A 22,063-nucleotide genomic window follows, 5' to 3' on the forward strand; every position below is an offset into this window, starting at 1 on the left:
GAGGCGGAGCATGAGTTGGCGCTTAGTATAAATATTCATGCCTCTGCTCACTGTGACCAGAGACACATTGTTTGAGTGTAATTACAATACTTATTCAAGAAAGCAATTCAGCGAAAGCCGTAGCAGCCTATTTGCAGAACCCAGCTCGGTAAGTCGCATTGCCTACAAATATTGCACATTAATTTGAACGGTAATCACTATTTTAAAATAAGTTTATGATGTTGTAGTTAAAATACTTTTATATTTGATCTCATCCTGGCAGATAATGGAACTGACAGTAAAACTGTTGAACGGAGATGTGAAGCAGCTGGTGGTGGACGGTAATACCACAGTTGGTCAACTCAAGCAGCTCATTTGTCAGAACTTCAATGAACCTCCTCACAAACAGAAGCTTTCTATCGACAACGGTCACCTTATCAACCTGGAGGATGATTCCAGAAGCCTCAGCAGTTACGGGTTGCACTCAGGCTCAGTGGTGATGCTGCTCATCACGAACCCTGCACCTTTCCAAGTGTTCGTCAGGAACGAGAAGGGCCAGACCAAAGCCTATGAAGTTGATGCTGATGAGACCGTAGATCAGCTCCAGAATAAGATCTTCCGCAAAGAGAGTGTCCCCAAGGATCAGCAGCGACTGATTTATAACGGCAGACAACTGGAGGCTGGAAAGACGCTGCATGACTACGACATCACATCTGGAAGCACCATTCACATGACTCTCCGTCTCCGAGGAAATTAATGAAGGAGATCTGTGCGACCAGGATTCATTACTGATCCAACTATTTTATTGACTAAAAGTTAAACATGCCAAAATATAAAAATCCTACTGAAAGACACTTTTTAGTCGCTCTCTATAATAATTTCTATAGCTTATAAATGTGTAGGCCTCACATGTCTGAAATTAGAATAATTAGTTTAAATTAAGATTTAAAGTAGGCTATCTATGTGATTGAATAAATTGATAAAATATGGAATAAGAATAATCCTTTCTCACAGTTTTAGTTTAAGGCCATATGTGCTGGCCTACCCTTTGTTGTTATATGAATGTTATGCATTGTATTTCTATGTAGTAAATAAAATGCAAATACCAGTCCTGTGCATTGTGCATGTTTTATTGACTTAGTATGGAGTAACTGGCAAACACAAAACAGCAGTAGGCCTACTAATAATTTCAAACAAACATTTTCATATTATGGATCACTGGATGTAAAATATAATAATTGTATTTATACAGTAGTTTATGTATTTCCATTTTGAAATGAATAGGAGCTGATCACAAATGTGTGTTAATTCATTTTCTTTTTATTTAAACAAAAATATGACTAGATTATCACTTCCTGTCCTTAGACCTTAACGCTGTACTTCATATAGAGTTAAACCTATTTTAAATGTAAGAAAAACAGCATTAAACATAATTATATTTTAAAGTATCTCTACTTTGTCATGACAGAAAGATGTAGTTAAAAATAAAAAGATTGTTTTTATGGGGTGTCACAGGTGTGTCCCTTCTGTGTCAGGTATTAAAGGTAGGGTAGGCAATTTTCGGAGCGGCTAGCAATAGCAAGTCCCTTCCCTTCAGAACTCTCTCCAAAGCCACACTTTGAAACACATGATCACGCACAGCAAAGTTTGCAAAGTGCCACGAGATGAGAGATGGCGTTAAACTACCTCATGTCTCAAAGCACATAACATCACAATAATAATGAACAAACAACTTAAAGAGCACTGACCTGTCTCACCTGACTGCTGCAGATTCATTTCGACATTGATGGTGTTGCCACTAAAACATAAATTAGAGTCACAAAGCGCTCCGAGTATATTGTCCCAGGTTTCCATCTCTTTCAAATTGCAATAGTTATGGCGTGAACGCAGCATAAGCTGGTTGTTTTGGTTGAGGAGGAACTGTAAAAGGTGGCTGCAGTTTCGGTTACGGTGCTCGGCCTCGGTGACTGACGTCTGTCTAATAGGCTCATGAAACACGCTGATGACGTGTGATGTAGGGTGTGTGGAGGTATGAAAAAACAAAAGTTGATGACATGCAGGTAGGAAATCGTACCATTGCATTCGGACCAAATGCAATGATTAGACGAACATTTTATGGTCCTACAGACAATATATATACATATGAATACATTTAGATAACTGAAGAGACTTCCAACCAGTATAACAAAAAATGTTTCTGGAACAAATCGCCTAATGAAAACACTTCTAAAATCAGGAGATTTCAATGTCATGTACCTCTACAAATTGAATAAGCCAACCAAAATAATTTATAAATAAATAAACTTTAATACTTCAGTTTTGTAGCATTTAGCTGGTTTGACATCAAACGCCTCCTAAGAACATTATCCCAGGAAATAAACACAAAACTGCACTATAAATAGACTGTTAAGCACATAAACAAGATTGTCACCTGGCCTATTGTGCACCACAGGTGTTTCACATGCTGTATGATGTGCTCCACTTTTACGGTGGCCGAGAGAGCTCAATGCGCAGCAACTGAAGAAAGCATATGCAAATAGAAAAAAAACACATGCAAATAGAAGGAAAAAAAAAACACTGCAAATAACACAGACCACAATGGAAATGTTTCCAGGCAGGCCCGGATTGGGTAATCGGGAGAATCGGGAGAATTCCCGGTGGGCCGCTTCACTTTTGGGCCGGTCGAGGATTTTTTTTTTTTTTTTTTTCTTCACATTTCAATGTCACGTTAGTAACATTACACGTTCCGCCTTCTGATACTGCAGCGCGCAGTCTCTGCATGGGTTGTACCATGTGAGGGAGTTCTCCCCTCCCCTACTACAGAGTTGGTTGGGTCCACAGCCAGTCTTTTCCAAAACGTTTTTAGGTAGGCTACTGCGGCCGCGGGCCCGCGGCATCGCCGGCGCCTACCGATAGCTGGGCCGGCCCTACCGTAACGGTACGCGTCAGGGAGGATGGATGGGAGGAAGAGGCCAGGAGGTATGGAAGCTTGTTTCCGCCACAGAATAAAACATTTTAAAAGATAATTGCGACTTTTTATCTCACAATTGCGAGTTTACATCTCGGAATACATCAGAATTGCGTGAAATAAAGTCTCAATTGCGTGTTATAAAGTCAGAATTGCGAGATATAAAGTCAGAATTGCCTGAAATAAAGTTGCAATTGCGTGTTATAAAGTTAGCTTTGCGAGATGGTCAGAATTGCGTGATATTAAGTCGCTTGCGTGTTATAAAGTCAGAATTGCGAGATATAAAGTCAGAATTGCCTGAAATAAAGTTGCAATTGCGTGTTATAAAGTCAGCATTGCGAGATGGTCAAAATTGTGAGATATAAAGTCGCAATTGCGTGTTATAAAGTCAGAATTGTGTGAATTAAAGTCGCAATTGCTTCTTATAGTCAGAAATTGCAAGATATAAAGTCAGAACTGCGTGAAATAAAGTTGCAATTGCTTCTTTTTAAAGTCAGAAATTTAGAATTGCAAGATGTAGTCAGAATTGTGTGATATAAAGTCGCAATTGCTTCTTATAATGTCTAAGTGAATTATTATTTAACCTTTACATTATTTCTTGAACTATAGTATTAATACAAACTACACAATAGTAATAGCAATAGTAATATCATCCAAGTGGATGCTGCACACTGGTGGTGGTTGAGGAGAGACCCCTGATATGATTGTAAAGCGCTTTGGGTGTACAGTAGTACATATGAAAGCGCTATATAAATGCCTCATTCATTCATTCATTCATTCAGCTGAACTGTTGCTTCATTTATCCAAATTGGAAAAAGTGCTAATTTGGAATTCCACCATGGAAAAAGTGGGCCGGTCTTGGGCCTGAACTCCAGGGCTGAAAAGTGGCCCCACTCCGGCCCTGTTTCCAGGGCAACCAAATAAGTGACGAACCTGGCTGGGACGTGCTTACAACTCAAAAGTTTACTTTATTTTATTTTATTTCTTTTTAACTTGTTGTTGCAAAACATACAGAGATTACATTTTTAAAACATACAACTTGTAAACAATATACAAAATGTATTAACTATGTTCAATGTCATCAGAATACAAATGAGAAAAGAACAATGAGCTGAAAACTAAAATTAATAAATAAAAAATATAAAGAAAAAGAACATGAGGGAAAGATATGAATCTATACATCAGTTACACTGTACAAATTTTTTCATGTTATGTTTAAATTTTCATAAAAAAAATTTCATAGGAAATGTTAGGTAATGAAGGGTCCAAAGTTTTAAAGTTGAGACACTCACACACATATATATAACGCATATTTTAAAAGCTTTTTTTGTAAAAAATAATATATTTATTTGCAACCTTTATGTTAACAGCATTATATTTATGTCGTAAGAACAGCTATTCAGCTGATGGACACCGTGCTTCGTTGTCATGGGAACATCCCAGGTGAAAATAACGAGGAAATGTTCCAAACAGGGGGCCAATGTTTCGGAAAAAATTTAAGCTTCCCCGGGCGCCGACATTGATTAGCAGACCATCACTTGCTGTTAGTATTCCTTTGACTCCCATTCATTTTGGCATCACTTGACAGCGAATAACTTTACATCTGAGGCGTTTAAAGACTCCATTTGTCCATTATTTATTTCTAAAGAAACACGAAAATGTTATGTATAAAAGGCTCCATTACCTTGTAGCTTACGTTATGGCCCCGTAGAAGCAGTTTTTGTAAAAATAGGCAAAGGATTGCGTCATAAACACGCGACTCTGTCGCACAGTAGAGAGATTACCGTATGGACAGGAGGAGAAGCTCACGGGCAATCGGGGAGACGTGGAGGCAACATGACAAAATAATTAATCAGAATACTTAGCAAAAGTTTCTCCTGCTCCTAGCTCATGGACACCTCCTACTCACACTCTCCGTCTCTGCAAGTTTCGGAACGGGAATGATTCAGATTTCTCTTGGCACAGCTACTAGAAGACAGACAGGTTGCTCTTGTCACATCTACGTCGTCAAGCTCAGTTTGAGTTTGCACAGTACGGTCAGCCATCAGGAAGTGAGTGCTTCTAACTGACTTCACTTTTCTCCGTTGAATCCAATGGGGTCGCTGTGTCCATTTATTTTACTGTCTATGGTTCCAAACGGCTACACAATGGCACACTAGTGCCCTGCTCACTCCAAAGTCCCACTTCAAGAGTTCTACCATCTGCCCTTCGAAGGGAGCAGGGCATTAGGGATGCTCACGAGCAATAAGCACGTCCCAGCCGGGTTCGTCACTTATTTGGTTCCCCTGGAAACATTTCCGTTGTGGTCTATGCTATTTGCAGCGCGTTTCTGTATTTTATTGTGTTGTGAACTTTTGCAGCGCGTTTCTGTATTTGGTTGTGTTGTTTGGAGCACACGTGTGTTGTGAAACTGATGAAGATGTTTTCTTAACTTGCAGGTGTTTTTTTCTATTTGCATGTGTTTTTGCAGTTGCTGCACGTTGAGCTCTCTCGGCCACCATAATACGGCCTAATGAAATTTTCAGGATTTGATATGATGTTACCAGAGAATGTCTAATAAGGGGAGAAGTTCCACTCTCAGTACACTTCAGGCTTCTGAACTGGTTGCAGTTCCACTCTGGTTCCATATGAGGGCGCTCACAGGACGAGTGCAGAATGAATGGAGGTCTATGGAGCTATACCCCTCAAAATCCACTTTTCTCTGGATATAATTTTTTGTCTAGTAATTTGAATGTTGTATTTGAAAGGAGATGCAAAGAAATTACACATTGCTGGGTGTTAGATTTTTTAGAGTCACTTATTTGCTTTAAAAAGTCTTTTAAAATGTCAATGACGTCATACACATCGTACGACCATACTGCTTTACGGCAATCCTTCAATCACTTTGGTGCTTTCGCGCTCTGCACTTTCTTTTCTCTCGAGGCATCGACAACACAACTGACACAGGTAAATACACGTGCTAGAAGAGTTTTTGTTTTGCTGTTTTAAAAGACCACGCTGAAAATACACACACCCACACATTAGCAGAATACTAGCGTGTTATGGGCAACAACAACTCAACCTGTAAGTTGACTCAACTTTCGACCTATAACCCATGTTGAACTTGCAAAACCTACAATCAAATCTGAGATTTCTCAACGGCAATCGGGTGAAAGAGACAAATTTAGCTGTCTAGCACCATAGACTCCCATTCATTTTGCACTCATGGGCGATCGCCCCCAGTGGAACTCTGGTGGAACTACAGCCAAAATTCGGTACAATAGGACTTAATAGGGAGTGGCCAGGCTCTCCGTAGATGGGCTCTGATGTTACTGAACAGGAATTGATCTGAAAGGATTTCATAAGGTTTCCCTCGCCGAGCAATGAAGCGACGAAGGGCCATCAGGAATGAATCACTGTCCAGACTTGCGAGGAGATCAATATGCACTGCACGGATGGTCATACACTTGAAAATGATCCCCCAACGTTTCTCGTTTCTGCGTCCCACCTTTATGAGATAAGGGCCGAAGCAATCTATCCCAGTTGAATAGAAAACTGGCTGGTGAATTCTCAATCTTGCTGATGGGAGGCCAGCCATTCTTGGGGGATGCGGTTTGGCCCGCCATTTCTGGCATTCAGTGCATTGGTGTTGATGATGTCTGACTGCCGCTCTTCCTTTTAATATCCAGTATTTCCTTCTGAGCTCCGCAAATACCCTCTCCGGTCCAGGGTGATGCAAACGATCATCATAATCTTTGATGATCAGCTTGGTGAGTGGGTGATGTGGGTCAAGGACAATAGGATGAATGGTATCTTCTTCTAGTTCACTGATCTGTCGGAGACGACCGCCAACACGTACAAGATGTGTGTCGGAATCTAGATCAGGGGCTAGGCACAGCAGTCGACTGCTACTTGGCAGAGGTTTACCAGATTGTAAATGGGACACCTCTTCAGGAAATGAGTCTGCTTGGATCTGACGGAGTACATTGAGTTCAGCTTCTTTATAATCCTCAGCAGTTAAAATAGGGGGAGAGCTCTCATTGGATGGTTGTATAAGGGCCTTTAGGTAGTCTGTGAATGTGTGAAATTGCTGAGGATCTGGCAGTGGAAGAGCAGAAGTTAACAGTCCACAGAAGCTAGACTTTTTTAGCTCACTGTCTTGGTTTGTGTGAGCTAATGGTGGCATCTCTGGCCAGCTTCCTGGTGGTTGTCTGAGGAATGCTGGACCTTGGTTCCATATGCTGTCTCTGTTGAGATCAGAGGGAGACTTTCCTCTCGTTATGGCATCTGCAGGGTTGTCACCTGTCTGTACATAACGCCATGTGTCAGATTCAGTTAAGTCCTGTATCTCTGTCACTCTGGTCCCCACAAAAACCTTAAAGCGGCAGGAATCTGATAAAAGCCAGGTCAGTACAGTAGTGGAGTCGGACCACAGAGTGACACTATTGAGTGGTAATGTTAGCTCTGTCTTCAGGACTTTAGCAAGCTGCGCTCCTGTGAGTGCTGCACACAGCTCAAGACGAGGAATGCTCTGTTGTTTCTTGGGAGCAACACGGGATCTAGCTGTTACGAAGGCCACCTCCACTATACCTTGAGGGTTCTCTGTTCTTAAGTAAGCCACAGATCCGTAAGCTTTCTCTGAGGCATCACAAAAGATGTGAAGCTGCCTATTACTAGTGGGGCAGTCTAGTTCCTTGCTGCAATAACATCTAGGCAAAGTGATATGCTGCAGGCCTTCCAGCTCGCTCTCCCAGTGTTTCCAAGAGTCTATTAGGTCCTCTGGTAGCCGTGGGTCATCCCACTCCCTCCTTTTGTCCCACAACCTCTGTACTAACACCTTAGCTCGAGTGGTGAATGGTACAATGTAACCGAGCGGATCATACTGGCGAGCAAGAATCTGGTAGATGCTTCGCATTGTGGGCACTTGACAGTCAGGTTTGCGTCGTTTGTATGAGAGGGTGTCGGACTGACAATTCCAATGCAGGCCAAGTGTTGATTCCTGAGCCTCTTGGTGACCGTCACGGAGCCAGAGGATGCTGCTCTGAGATTGAATATCCTCTGGCAGATGGCTGATAACTGAAGGGTCATTGCTAGCCCACTGTCGTAGCTCAAAGCCACCTGATGCTAGCAGGCTGCAGAGTTTGTCAACCAGATTCTTGGCCATGTCACGGAAAGCAAAGCTCTGAAGACAATCGTCCACATAAAATGACTTCTCCACTGAAACCCTTGTGTCCTCTCCAGGTTGGCCGTGATCTATTACATGCTTCTGTAAAGAAAACGAGGCACAACACGGACTGCAAGTAGTCCCGAAAGGCAGTACCTGCCATTCATAGACATCAGGGATTCTGTCTCTTTGCATATCTCTCCAGATGTATCTCAGCAGTGGTTTATCCTTTGGCAAGAGGCGTACCTGATGGAACATGCCACGGATGTCACTACTGATAGCAATAGAGTGCTCCCGGAAACGCAAAAGGACTGCCAGAAGTGACGGACCAAGTGTTGGACCAGGTAGTAGGAGCTCGTTTAGGTTGTGCCCTTGGTATGAGAATGAACAGTTGAAGACCACCCTATTCTTCTCATTATGTTGCACCATGTGGTGCGGGATGTACCAGGCTTCCTTCGTGCTGTTCACCTGTTCCTGATTAAGTTTGACAACATACCCAGCTTGCACTAGCTTGACTAGCTCCTCTTGGTATACTGCAGCCAGATCAGGGTCCCTTTCAAGTCGTTTCTCAATTGCCCTTAACTGGGGTAAAACCGCTTCCTTAGGTGCGCAGAGACGAGGCATGTTCTTGACACGTAGCAGGGGAGTAGCATATCACTGAACACCAGCAACATCCACTCTCACAGTGTTTTCTTGCAGAAGCTGAATGGATTCTTTGTCTTGGCGTGACCTGGTGATCACCTTTTCACTCTGGTAAGGTAGAACATCCATTTGCCACAGTCTCTCCACGTTTGCATAAAGGTCATTGACGGGCCGCAGCGAGGTAAAGAAGCATTGATCAGGGGATAGAAGACTGCTCAATTCTTGAGTTGGACCCTGCAGTGTCCATCCCAAACGTGTTCTCACTGCTGCCGGACCACCCGGGGGTCCCAGTCTGACTGGCTGTATAGGTGTGATAAGGTGGGGGCAATCAGAGCCAATGAGAAGCACAGGATGTACCTTGTTCAACTGTTGTAGTGGTAACCCGGCAAGATGCGTGAACTTTCTCTGCAGTGCACTGACTGGGTGAGTATGTTCTGCCAGGTTGAGTACGTTGGCTGTGAAGGCCTTACAGATCTTGTAGACTTTACTGGGGTTAGCAGTTGGGGACACAGTAAAAGTCACTGCCGCCCCGTGTATGACCTGGGTATCTTGTCTCACTGTGCGAAGCATAAGATCCTCGGGTTCCCCTACAAGTCCCAATTTCTCTACTGCATCATGCAGAATGATGGTCCGCTCTGATCCATCGTCCAACACAGCATAAGCCTCCATCGCCCTGTTACCATTCCTGATCAGTACCTTTGCCACTTTGAGAAGCACTTTACTGCCGGATGTTGGGCGGTCAACATACAAAACTGCACTAGAAGGAACTGTATTTTGCTGATATGGCTTGACTTGATCATTGACTTCATGCAGTACCAGAAGATGCTTCCTGTTACAAGTTGGACAGAGAGTCTTTAGAGTGCAGTTGGCTGCTTGGTGTCCACGACCACAACGCCAGCATCGGTTTTTAGTCTTTATCCAGTCTATCTTCATGTCTTTGCTGAGAAGCTTGAAGTTGTCACAGCCATTCAAATAATGCTTGTTGTTGTCACAGTACGGACAAAAGGCCTTTACCTTCTCTGCTCTGACTGGAGCTGGTTTAAATGTGGCTGATGTTGTCAGCATGGATGGTGACTTTTCAGTACCAAGGAGAACAGTAGTTGGTCTGCGAGGCTGCTTAGGCTCTTTTCTCACCTCTCTGATGTGTGCTGAGGAGTCCTGCTTTGGGTGACAAGTATACTGGCTATTGTCTTCCTGTACTTGAAGCTCATATTCCAGCCAATCCGCAAAGTCCAGCAGTGTGGGAATAGCAACTTGCAGTGGGTGGGTATATCTTTTGAAACTAGATCTGAGGTCATGTGGCAGTTTACTTTGGAGGCGAGACACATGTGATCCACATTCCAGCTCTACATTACCTTTGTGGCCTAGCTGTTGCAACATACTGACAAGAGAGCGCACCTGCAGTCCAAACATCCTGAAGGCTTTTATATCTCCACTGCGTATGTTAGATCCATCCATCAGCTCAGAGATTCGTTGCAGGGCTAATTGGTGAGGTTGACCATACATTTTATTCAGAGCTCTCATAGTGTTTGTGAAGGGAAACCTCGAATTGTTGTAAGAGTCCGCCACTAGGAGGGCTTCCTCCAGTTTCAGATGGTCGGTGAGGATTTGAAACTTAAAGTGTTCTGTGGCATCGTCAGGCAGGATGTTCTCCAAAGCAATTCTCAGCCTTGAAAACGCCCTAGGGTCAGGGGACGTAAGAAATGGGATGGTAGGGGCTGGACCTCTGTAGTAGGGCTGAACGATATATCGTTATCGTATCTATATCGAGATATGAACTTTCAAGATATTAATATCGAAAAAAGCAACGATATAGACGATATAGATTTCCCCTCTCCGCGCTCGCCCTGCATACAACTCTGGCAGTCACAACAAACATCAGTTTTACGAGTGCCCTTGAATGCACCGCTAAAGCCAGCGCGCGCACACTACCAGGGACGTGGGAACTATATTGTGAGAGGGGGGGCGGCGTTTCCATGGTGACGCGTCATTGCTTGTCACGTGACACACCGCAGCAGCAACAGCGCTGAATGAATGATGATCTGCTTTTATGTCATTTTTCCTTTTTTATTCAGAATATTCACAAATGTGTTAGCTATGGCATGAAATATCTGATATTCCGATTGTCAAATATATGCAAGTGGAAGTATATTGTTGTTTAAACACCTTTATAACGATCGCGTTAGTTGAGCTGTATGCGCGATGGGCGCCGCCGTGTTAGTTTGTGCCGCAGACGCAGGTCAGAGAATCATTTATCTGTTGGATTTACAACCTCTATGTTTACAACACGTGAATTCATCCACTTCTCCCGAAATACTGAAAAGTAAATGGCTGGTGAACTGGGGAATAGAGTAAACATTGAAGTTACTTACACAATGTGTATCTGATATGAATAAAACGTGTCGAATTATAATGGAAAGGATTATTATTACCTCTTCCATAGACATCAGTGTGTATTTTACAAACTCTAAATGTATTGTTTTTTTAGTACTTACGTAGTCATATCGTATTGTATCGATATCGAGATATCTGGCATGAAAATCGAGATATGAAATTTTGTCCATATCATTCAGCCCTACTCTGTAGATTTTCTCATTAGTAGATGAAGGAAAGAGATGCTTTGAACTGTATTCTGCATGGGCTGGCCTCCTCCAGTCCCGTGATGGGACCACATATTCAGGCAGCTGAGGTGGAAGTGAATACGGGGTCGAGTTGGCATACCTGATCTGCGGTGAGTGACTATACTGTTTTGTAAAGGGGATTCTCTCTTGTGAGGAGGAAGAAATGTTCATGTTTCTCAGGTCCTCAATCAGCTCTGAGCTTTCTCCTGGCGCAGATGGGCATGGCTGTCAATAATGACAGGTGGTGGTAACCTGGAGCGTGGGGCTGCTATTGGGCGGTATGGCTGTGGAGTCTGAATGTCGACTGCTGGAGAGTGAGAGCGTGGTGATGGCATCGGTGAAGTGACTGACTCAGGTGAAGCTCCACGTTCAGATTTCAGGCTTTGAAGCTCATTACAGAGTACAGCATTCTGTTGACGCATCTCTTGTAATGCTGTGATGATCTCAGGGAGCTGGCTAGCTTGTCGTTGCAAGGCTGCGTTCTCCCGCTTAATCTCTTCAAACATAGCTGTAAGCTCTGGCAGCTGTTTCACTTGCCGTTGCAATGTAGCATTCTCTTCTCTCAACTTGTCATAAGTGCTGTCCCATCGGTCGGTCAATCTCCATTCTGGACGATCTGATGCTTGGCTGACTGGAGAAGTGGATCTGGAGTAACCTGTAGGACTTGGCGGTTCGTCATCCTGTACAGCCGGGTAGGTAGGCGACAGTGGTTGTTGTCGACGAAGCCCAGGTCCACTGAGCTCATAGTCTTCAAAGTAAGCTGGAGGGTTAACTTGTCTCCTTGGTCGTACGGCAGGGGCTTCTCTTTCTGGGTGAGACATGGCTGTAGCAGTCCACTATCCGGCTCGAAGGACCATGTAAAACTTGCTGCTCACTCTTTTATCTTTCTGGTTCAGAGTATTGAATGGCTACAGGATGTCCGGTTAGAACATAACGTCTCACACCAGGGGGTACTTGAAGATGATTTATTGTGCAAATGTCATGTGTGTGGTTCTGTAAACATAAACAATATACAAAATATAAATAAACCAATTAGTATAAATCAAAGATCTATAAACAGTACTAGAATACTGGTATAAGTATAATCAGCTAGGTTAAAGGGCATTAGAGAAATAAAGAAATATAATAATATACATAAATATATATTCTTTATAGAAATTAGTATTTTACTGCACTGTATGCCTAATGCACATAGTGCTAACAGCGAGTGCATCTAACTCGCCAGATAAACATGCCCGTACATGTTCCCCGAGACTCAGTCTAAGTCCACACAACACGCAGATATATAAAACACTTTACAGATAAACAACGCGGGAGGATCACGTGCTATTCGAGCGACAATACAAAGTGCATACATAACAAACAATGCAAACACTCAGATGGAGTGCCGCGACCGCGATCCTCAAACTCCCTTACGAACGTATTATGCAATAAAATATACAAATGTACTTACAGTTAGTTGCACGCACACACACAATCCTCAAATCTCGAGATGACAACATTTCTGCCGAATTTAACTGTAATTTATAATAAACAAGCACATCTATACATCTTCTCTCGATAGGATCTTGTTTTCAACTCCCCGGAAAGTTTTAGAACAGTCCAAATCACGAACAGAGGCGGGGGAGTTGGGAGAGTCCATTTCCAAAGGGTGGCCTTTTTTACAGGAATGTATTGTTGATGATTCAGAAAGCTGCGCTGAACGTCCTGTCGATACTTCAGCGATTAGTTGAGAATGGAAACAGAAAGTGACTGAGTAAGTTTTCAGAAACAAAACATTATTTTGAGGCGGGGCTTGAGTTGATGCTTTATATATTTATATGATGCTATATTTATTTATATATTCATGACATGCCTCTGCTCACTGTGACCAGAGACACATTGTTTGTGTATAAAAAAGGATGCTGGATGAGAGATTTATGCATGCAACTCTCTTTACTTTTCGGACAAACCGGAACCAAACATTTCAGACCAAAACAGCTGCAACCTAAACATGCAGCGAGGCGTTACCAAACGAACACAGATTAATTGCCCCATTTAAGCATTTTCCCCTCTCTGGAGGGTTCAACTATGAAAAGTATAGACACAAAGTCCTTCAGGTAATCGGGCCGTGCCCTGGCGCGCACTGGCTGTGGAGAACACACAGCTGAAGGTGAGGCGAACAGTGGTGTGGAGGCTGGGGAAAGGGGCAGCGACAATGATGATTGGGGGACTGGGTGTGACAATGAGGGAGTATCTTCAGGCTGTGCGGCTGCTTGTGGTATGGAGTCCTCCTGCTCCGCTCTGGGTGGCATTATGTCCCCGCTGTTCTGAGTTAACATTTCAGGAGGAGCTGGCACCTTCTGAAGGCAGCTGGCGTGCCAGCGGGTGCCATCATCTAGGAGGTATGTGGCTGGTCCCAGTCGGCGGACCACTTGCTGTGGTGTGGACCAAAATGATGCCATCTTGTTTTCCCTGTGCAGTCGGCGAGCTCTCACCTAGTCTGCCACAGCGATATCTGGTATCCTGACCCTCTTTTTCTTGTCAAACCACTGTTTCATCTGCTTCTGACGGCGGGCGACTGAGGCTTTGACTGGCGTGAGTGTGTTCTGGACTGCGGTAGGGCGGCGCCTGTCCAGTGGTGTAACTCTCTACCCAGCTTGAGCGAGGCTGGGGAAACCTCTGTGGTTGAATGCTGGGTAGCACGGAAGTGTAGCAGTGTTAAACGTATGGCATGTTTAAAGGAACAGCCCTGGGCCTGATGTGCTCTGATGCCATCTTTTAGGGATTGATGGAAGCGTTCCACCCCGCCGTTTGCCTGTGGGTGATACAGGGCTGTACGGATGTGTCGAATCCCCCTGTTCTCCAGGTATGAAGTAAACTCCACAGAGACAAACTGTGGACCATTGTCGGTGGTAATGGTTTGTGGAAGGCTCCAGCGGGAGAAGAGAGACTCCAGAAAGTCCACAATGACCTGGGAGGTGACGGAGCCGGTAGTGGTCAGCTCAGGCCATTTGGAGTGTAAATCATACACTACGACCAAGAACCGCTGATAGTCAAGGCCTGGTGATCTGTTCTCAGCATAAACTGGCAGCCATAAAGGTAGAGATGCCATCTCTCACAAGCCCACATACAAGCGAGTGCCTCCAGCTCCCCAACTGAGTATCTTTGTTCGGTTTGGTTCAGAGCTCGGGGGGCGAATGCAACAGGCCTCTCCACGCCATTCTGTACTTGTGACAGTAAAGCCCCATCGCCATGGCCGAGGCGTCACAGGTGACCAGGGTGTGACTGGATATGTCAAAATGTGCCAACACTGGAGGTGAGGTAAGTTGAGCTTTAAGAGTTTGCACTGCCTTGGTGCATTCTAACGACCAGAACCACAGCTCATCTCTCCGAAGCAGCTGGCGCAGTGGGGCTGTTATGGCTGAATACTGAGGCATAAACTTCATGTAGTAGTCCGTCATGCCCAGGAATGAAGCGAGCTGGGCAGCCGAGGTCGGGAACGGAGAGGATGGCCTCCACATTAGATTGAAGGGGAGAGATGCACTCAGTGGAAAGTCGGAAGCCTACATATTCAATGGCCGGCACAGCAAAAACACATTTGCTGCCATTGAGAGCTAGACTGTGCTTGGCGAGGGCTTCAAACACACTCTGCAGGCGACTGTCATGGATAGCCATAGTAGCACCATGTACCACCACATCATCAAGGTAATTAACTACACCTGGTATACCTGCCAGTACTGAGGTCATTACCTTTTGAAAGCAGGAGGGGGCGGAGCTAAGGCCAAACGGCATCCTCGTGTAACGGAAAACACTGAGGTGTGTAACGAAGGCCGTCAGGTTTCTGCTTTCAGGGTGGAGGGGCACCTGGAGATAGTCCTCTCTGAGATCCAGTTTCGAAAAGACAGTGGAGCCGTGAAATTGTGCCATGAGCTCCTCCGACATGGGCAAAGGGTATCTGTCTGGGATGACTGCTTTGTTTACTGCGCGGAGGTCCACACAGACTCGCAGAGCCCCTGTTTTCTTTCTTACCACAACCAAATTCGAAATCCATGGTGAAGCATCATCCGGCTCAATGATACCGGCATCCAGCAGCCGCTGCAGCTCAACAGACACTCCATCCCTCAGGGCCAGTGGAATACGGCACAGTGGCTGGACGACTGGCGTCACTGAGGAGTCAATGAGGAGTTGATGGGCAAAAGCAGACAGACAGCCCAGCCCTTTAAACAGTGATGACCGCTTCTGATGCGGTCCGGCAGCGACAGTCATTATGGCAGCCCCCCCTGTCAATGAGTGAAAATCCCAATGCCATTAACAGATCCAGCCCCATTAAATTCATCCCTCGTCGGGCCACATTGAAGACAAAGGAGGGCAAGACCCTAGTGCCATAGCTAACAGTCACTGTGATGGACCCCAACAGGTCAATTTTTGAGTTACCATACCCATGTAGGACAGCAGTGGGCGTGGACAGTGGACAGGAATGAAAGAACTTATGGTATGTACTGGCATTCAGGAGGGAGACACTTTCACCTGTGTCCAACAGCAGGGGAATACACACTGTGTTTATATTCACTGTACATGACTTGAATTGCATAGGCCCCAATGTTACATGGCGAATTATGGTGGGTGAACCACGGAGAGTGTGTCCATCCGACCTGGAGGGGGCAGAGTGGCACATTTTGCAAAGTGATTTTTCCTGCCACAGTTGCAGCATGTTTGGTCATTAGATGGACAGTGCCAGGCTCTGGTGGCATGTGTGTTTGATCCACAGTTACCGCAGGAAAACTGCCTTTGACGATGACGCGGCTCTTGTTGTCTTGTGAGATGCATGACTGGGTCTGGGGCTGTGTCTGGTACATCTAAACCAGAGCTAGATGGCTGCTGCTGTTGCTGCTCATGTGACTGTGCTCTTATGCATACTGCTTGGCTTAATGATGATTCTGTCTGTGTTAATTTAGCTGCACATTCCACTGCACTTTCAATTCGGAATGCAATGGCAACAGCCTTAGTGTTAAGTTGTCTGATTCGAGTAGCAACGTCTCCCTGATTTTAGCCTGTGTAGTGTGCTCAATCAGTTGATCGCGTATCATCTCGTCTGTACCCGTCTCCAGTACCCGTTGTCCCTCGACTCCTAAACAGTGCTTCAGCAATGCTGTTTTCCGAACTGCACTCACTCATGTTTCAAAAGACTGATGCCAGCGATTCCACGGTATTGTAGGCTCACCGGGAAGTGCGAGGAAAGGAGGTGGAGGAGGAAGAGAAAATTCAGCCATCCTCGTCGCCAATTGTTGTGTATAAAAAAGGACGCTGGACGAGAGATTTATGCATGCAACTCTCTTTACTTTTCGGACAAACCGGAACCAAACATTTCAGATCAAAACAGCTGCAACCTAAACATGCAGTGAGGCGAACACAGATTAATTCGTCCTGAGCGGACATAACAACATTATTCTGCGTAATTTTCCTGACTATTCAGGAAAAAGTCGTATTCAACAGCCCAGCTCGGTAAGTTGCATAGCATAGCCTATTTATGAAATTACTGCACATTTATATTAACGCTAATCTCCCGTTTTGAAGACGTATACGATGTTGTAGTAGTTCTAATCCTTTTATATTTTATCTCATGTATGTTGACTGGTAATGGAACTCATAATAAAACTTTTGAACGGAGATGAGAAGCCGCTGGTGGTGGACGGTAATACCACAGTTGGTCAACTCAAGCAGCTCATTTCTCAGAGCTTCAATGAACCTCCTCGCAAACAGAAGCTTTCTAGCGAGAACGGTCACCATATCAGCCTTGAGGATGATACCAAAATCCCCAGCAGTCACGGGTTGCACTCAGGCTCATCAACCTATGATGTTGATGTCAATGAGACCGTAGATCAGCTCCAGACTAAGATATATCGCAAAGTGTCCCCAAGGATCAGCAGCGACTGATTTACAATGGCAGACAACTGGAGGCTGGCATGAAGTTGCAAGACTGTGACATCACATCTGGAAGCACCATTCACATGACTCTCCGTCTCCGATCGGGTTAATGAAGGAGATCCGCTCGACCAGGATTCATTACTGATCCAACTTTTTATTGACTAAAGATTAAACATGCCAAAATATAAAAATCCTACTGAAAGACACTTTTTAATAATCCTCTAGATAAGATTATCTTTAGCCTATAAATGTAGGCATAGGCCTAACATGTCTTATATTAGAATATTTAGTTTAAATTGTGATTTAAAGTATTCATGTGATTGTATATGAGAGGATTATTCTTATTGCATATGTTATTTATTATTTGATGTTATGAATGTTATGCATTATATTTTTATGTTGTAAATAAAATGTTAATACCAGTCCTGTGCATTGTGCATGTTTTATTGACTTACTGTAACTGGTAAACACAAAACAGCAGTAGGCCTACTACTAATAATTTTCATATTATGGATCACTGGATGTAAAATATATTGTATTAATACAGTTGTCTATGAATTTACATTTTGAAATGAATAGGAGTTGATCACAAATGTACATTCATTTTCTTTTTATTTGATCAAAATTATGACTAGATTATCACTTGCTTCCCATAAAACCATCTGTCCTCAGACCATAAAGATTAGGTTACTGACATAACCCAGGTCAGTAACCTAATCGTTACTGAGATAGAGTGAGAGTAGCCTGCCCATGAACGGTTTAGAGCCGAACATACTCTACTACTAGACTGACAAAAGTCTAGCCTGCAGAGCGGGAACCTCTAGGTTGTAAAACCTAATAAATGTAGAGGGGGAGGCCCAGCCTGCCACTGTACATATGTCATGAATGGAAATCCCGCTGGACCAGGCCCATGAAGAGGCCATGCCTCTAGTGGAATGAGCCCTCACTGCAGGTCTTTAGACGCGTATGCAGCAGCGATAGCGTCAACAATCCACCTGGACAGACTCTGTTTCGAGGTGGCGAGGCCTTTAGTGCGTCCACAGAACGAAATGAAGAGCTGCTCCGAGCACCTGAAGGCGGCAGAGCGTGTGATGTAAACCCTCAGCGCTCTAACAGGGCAGAGGAGGTCAGCATTAGCTTCGCCACTGGAGCCCGGCAGGGCTGAAAGCGTAATAACCTGCGCTCTGAAAGGAGTACCAAACACTTTGGGGACATAACCATGCCTCGGTTTGAGGATGATTTTAGAGTCTTAACTGATGACAGGGCTATCAGAAAAGCGGTCTTGAGCGAAAGGTATTTCAGATCCACGGTCTGCAGTGGTTCAAAGGGATGTGCTTTCATGGCCTCCAGGACCACAGAAAGATGCCACATAGGGACAGACGGGGGTCGCGGGGGATTCATCCTCCTAGCTCCTGCGGATGATTAGCGGATGATTAGTTTATTCCTTCCCATTGCCTGGCCGCGCGTCGACTCTGTGAACGCCGCAATAGCCGCAACAACTTTGAGCGTGGAAGGGGACCTGCCCTTATCCAGCAGCTCTTGAAGGAAAACAAGTACCTCAGCGACTCCACAGGTTTGTGGATCAGAGCTTTTTGCCGTGCACCTTCTCATGGAAGGAGCTCTAGACTGCGTGATCGTGTTCACCACCCCTTCTGGCAGGCCAACGGGTATCCGTTGATTATCCATGCATGCAGAGACCAGCGCTCTGGATGAGGATGCCAAATCGAGCCGCTGGCTTGAGAGAGGAGATCTCTTCTCACCGGAATCGGCCACGGGACTAGATACGTCAGCTGCATCAGCTCTGGGAACCAGACTTGATTCTCCCATCGTGGGGCCACAAGGAGCACTGAATGGCCCGCCTCCCTGATTCTCCTGATTACCTGTGGTAATAGCGAGATCGGGGGAAAAGCGTACAGCGGGCATCTGGGCCACGCTTGGGTCAGCGCATCTTCGTTCTTTGAAAAGAACCATGGGCAGTGAGCGTTGTCTTTCAACGCAAACAGGTCGACTTTCGCTTTGCCGAAACGGTGCCACAGCAGCTGGACTGTCTGAGGATGCAGGGACCAGTCCCCCGGGGGAACATTGTCCCTGGACAGCCTGTCTGGACCGTCGTTTAGGCGTCCTGGCACATGCGTGGCTCTCAGTGAGAGCAGGGAGTGCTGAGCCCAAACTAGGAGGCGTTCCGCCAGAGCACTGAGATCCCTGGATCTGATACCACCCTGGCGGTTCACATAGGCTACCACTGATACGTTGTCCGTGTGGACCAGCACATGGTAGCCTCGTAGGTGTGGGAGGAAGTGCCTCAGCGCGTTCTCGACCGCCATTATCTCTAGACAGTTTATGTGAAGGCGCTTTTCCCAGTCTGACCACTGGCCAAAGACTGGTCTGCCCTCGAAAAGTGCGCCTCAACCCAGGTTGGATGCATCTGTCGAGATAACTTTTCGGCGTGAGATAGCTCCCATCGTCACCCCCGATCGGAACCACTCGGCCGCTGTCCAGGGCTCCAGAGCTGAGACGTAGCTCTGAGTCACTCTGATGCGCAGACTGCCGAGAGCCCACGCTTGGTGTGGTACTCGTGCTTTTACCAGCGCTGTAGCGGGCGCATACGTAGCAGACCCAGCTGAAGCACCGCTGCGGCTGATCCCATGCAGCCTAGCATTCTCTGAAAAGTTTTCAGGGGAACGAGGCTGATTGTCCGGAATGAAGCGGCCAAGAATCGAACACGGAGTGCGCGCTGCGTCGACAGGCGAGCCGTCATATACACGGAATCCAGATCTATTCCCAAAAAAGAGATCGTCTGGCTGGGCAGTAATGAGCTCTTGGTCCAGTTGACCGTGAGACCCAAGCTTTCCAGGTGGCTGAGAAGCAACGTTCTGTGAGATATCAACTCCGACTGTGCTAAAATCAACCAATCGTCCAAGTAATTTAATATTGGCATGCCCTGACTTCTGAGGGGAGCGAGAGCCATTTCCATGCACTTCGTGAAGGTACGGGGTGCTAGGGACAGGCCGAAAGGGAGGACGGTGTATTGATATACCTGACCGTCGAAGGCGAATCTCAAGAATGGCCTGTGACGGGGTATTATATGAATCTGAAAGTAAGCGTCTTTCAGATCGAGAGAGATAAACCAGTCCCTCGGGCGAATTTGCGCGAGGATTTGCCTGGTCGTGAGCATTTTGAACGGTCGTCTGACGAGAGCTTTGTTCAAATGTCTCAGATCTAGGTTCGGTCTGAGATCCCCATCCTTCTTTGGAACGAGGAAATAACGGCTGTAAAAGCCTGACTCACTCTGGGAAGGCGGTACTGGTTCTATGGCCCCCTTGCGTAACAGCTTTGCTATTTCTGCACGAAGCAGGTGTGCTACCTCTTGATTCACTTTCGTCTCGGTCTGCGCTAGAAAGCGCGGGGGACGGTGAGCGAATTGCAGCGAATAGCCCTGTGTTACTGTGTTCAGCACCCATTCTGACACGCCTGGAATAGCTTCCCACGCTTTCGCGTGCATAGCTAGGGGTCAAATAGCCTTTAGGTTCCGATCGCCACCTGGCGTGGGCTCGTGAACCTGAAACTGAGGTACCGGTGCGGCAAGCGCGCTCTCAATGCTTGAACACAGCGGCGCGCTGAAAGCTGTCGTCAATGGCACCTTCATCCACTTCATCACCCGAGGTGCCGGCCGGCATCTGCGCGTCCGGAAGGGGAAGCAGTGAAGGAGATAGCGAGGCTCGAGGGGAGGGTTTCGGCGAGCGCTCGCATGCCATGGTAGGCTCCGGTAGCCTCTGAGAACTGCGCTTCTTTCTGTGCGGTCCAGCAGAGGTGGCCGGAGCTTCAGTGTCGAACAAGGCCAGTCGAGCCCGCAGGGTCGACATAGTCAAGTCCTCACAATGGATACAGCCGCCTGAAGACAAGGCGAGGGCTGCGTGGTCTCGGCCCAGGCAGAGAGCGCAGATGATGTAGCGGTCTCCGTTGCTGACCGGGGCTTTGCAAGAGCCACAGGAAATACGAGGCATTTTGACAAAAACGCCTCGCACTCTTTTAGAGGAAAAAGTGTGTGTCGCAGCGACGAACACACACTGCAGAGAAAAAGGCTATGTCGCCGGATAGCGTAGCAGGCACGGAAGGCTGAAGGCGGCGAGAATCGTCCGGCTTCCTCAAGCACTGTCCTAGGCTTGCTGTTCGCTAGCTTCAATGGCGGCGACGGCTTCATCGAAATCCAGCGATGCGGAGGGCTTCGCTGAAGAGATGAAAATCAGGTAAGCGGCCTCCGAGTCGTCCTTATATACGCTAAGCCACACCCATTCTGTCACAATACCCACATGACATGCAGAGATAGTGGACAGATAAACCTTAACCGTGGAAAAAGCTCTGCCCTTATCCAGGAGGTCCTGAAGGAAACACAGCATGTCCGAAACAGAACACAGGAAAGGAACAATGTTCTTATCTACGCACCATTCCTCGAAAACCCCCCATTTGAGATTATATAAAGAACGCGTCGAGGCAGTCCTCGCGTTCTTAATCGTCTCAATAACTCTCTGAGGTAACCCGGCTGCACTCAGATTCACCCTCTCACGGGCCAGACCCAGAGAGCTAGTTTCTGAGGGGAGGGATGGAATATTTCCCCCTGTGGTTGTGAGAGAAGATCCCTGTGCGCTGGTAACAGCCATGGACGGTCGTCGAGCAGTTTCGCAATCTCCGCCACCCACAGTCTCCCTGGCCAGTAAGGCGCGATCAGAATCATCACATGTCTGCATTCCCGAACCCTCCGTAATGTCGGCTCGATCAAGCTCAACGGAGGGAACGCGTACAGCA

The 22,063-nt window shown here is 46.0% G+C and overlaps 1 protein-coding gene across 1 annotated transcript; it reads left to right on the plus strand.

The window, feature by feature from the left end:
• Positions 1-1,480, plus strand: LOC308691154 (polyubiquitin-like). The gene is made up of 2 exons (XM_081366103.1): positions 1-148; positions 263-1,480. Exons 1-2 carry the CDS (start codon positions 38-40, stop codon positions 734-736), a joined length of 585 nt encoding a protein of 194 aa, XP_081222229.1. The 5' UTR covers positions 1-37; the 3' UTR covers positions 737-1,480.
• Positions 1,481-22,063: the final 20,583 nt, after the last annotated feature.

Source organism: Scardinius erythrophthalmus (assembly GCF_964197995.2).
Source record: "Scardinius erythrophthalmus genome assembly, chromosome: 5".
Classification (NCBI taxonomy): domain Eukaryota; kingdom Metazoa; phylum Chordata; class Actinopteri; order Cypriniformes; family Leuciscidae; genus Scardinius; species Scardinius erythrophthalmus.

What these genes read in the sequence shown, in the direction of transcription:
- LOC308691154 (XM_081366103.1), top strand. Translation starts at nt 38, where the DNA reads ATGCCTCTGCTCACTGTGACCAGAGACACATTGTTTGAGTGTAATTAC. An exon ending in TATTTGCAGAACCCAGCTCG is followed by an intron (nt 149 to 262) that starts GTAAGTCGCATT and finishes TCATCCTGGCAG; the next exon opens with ATAATGGAACTGACAGTAAA.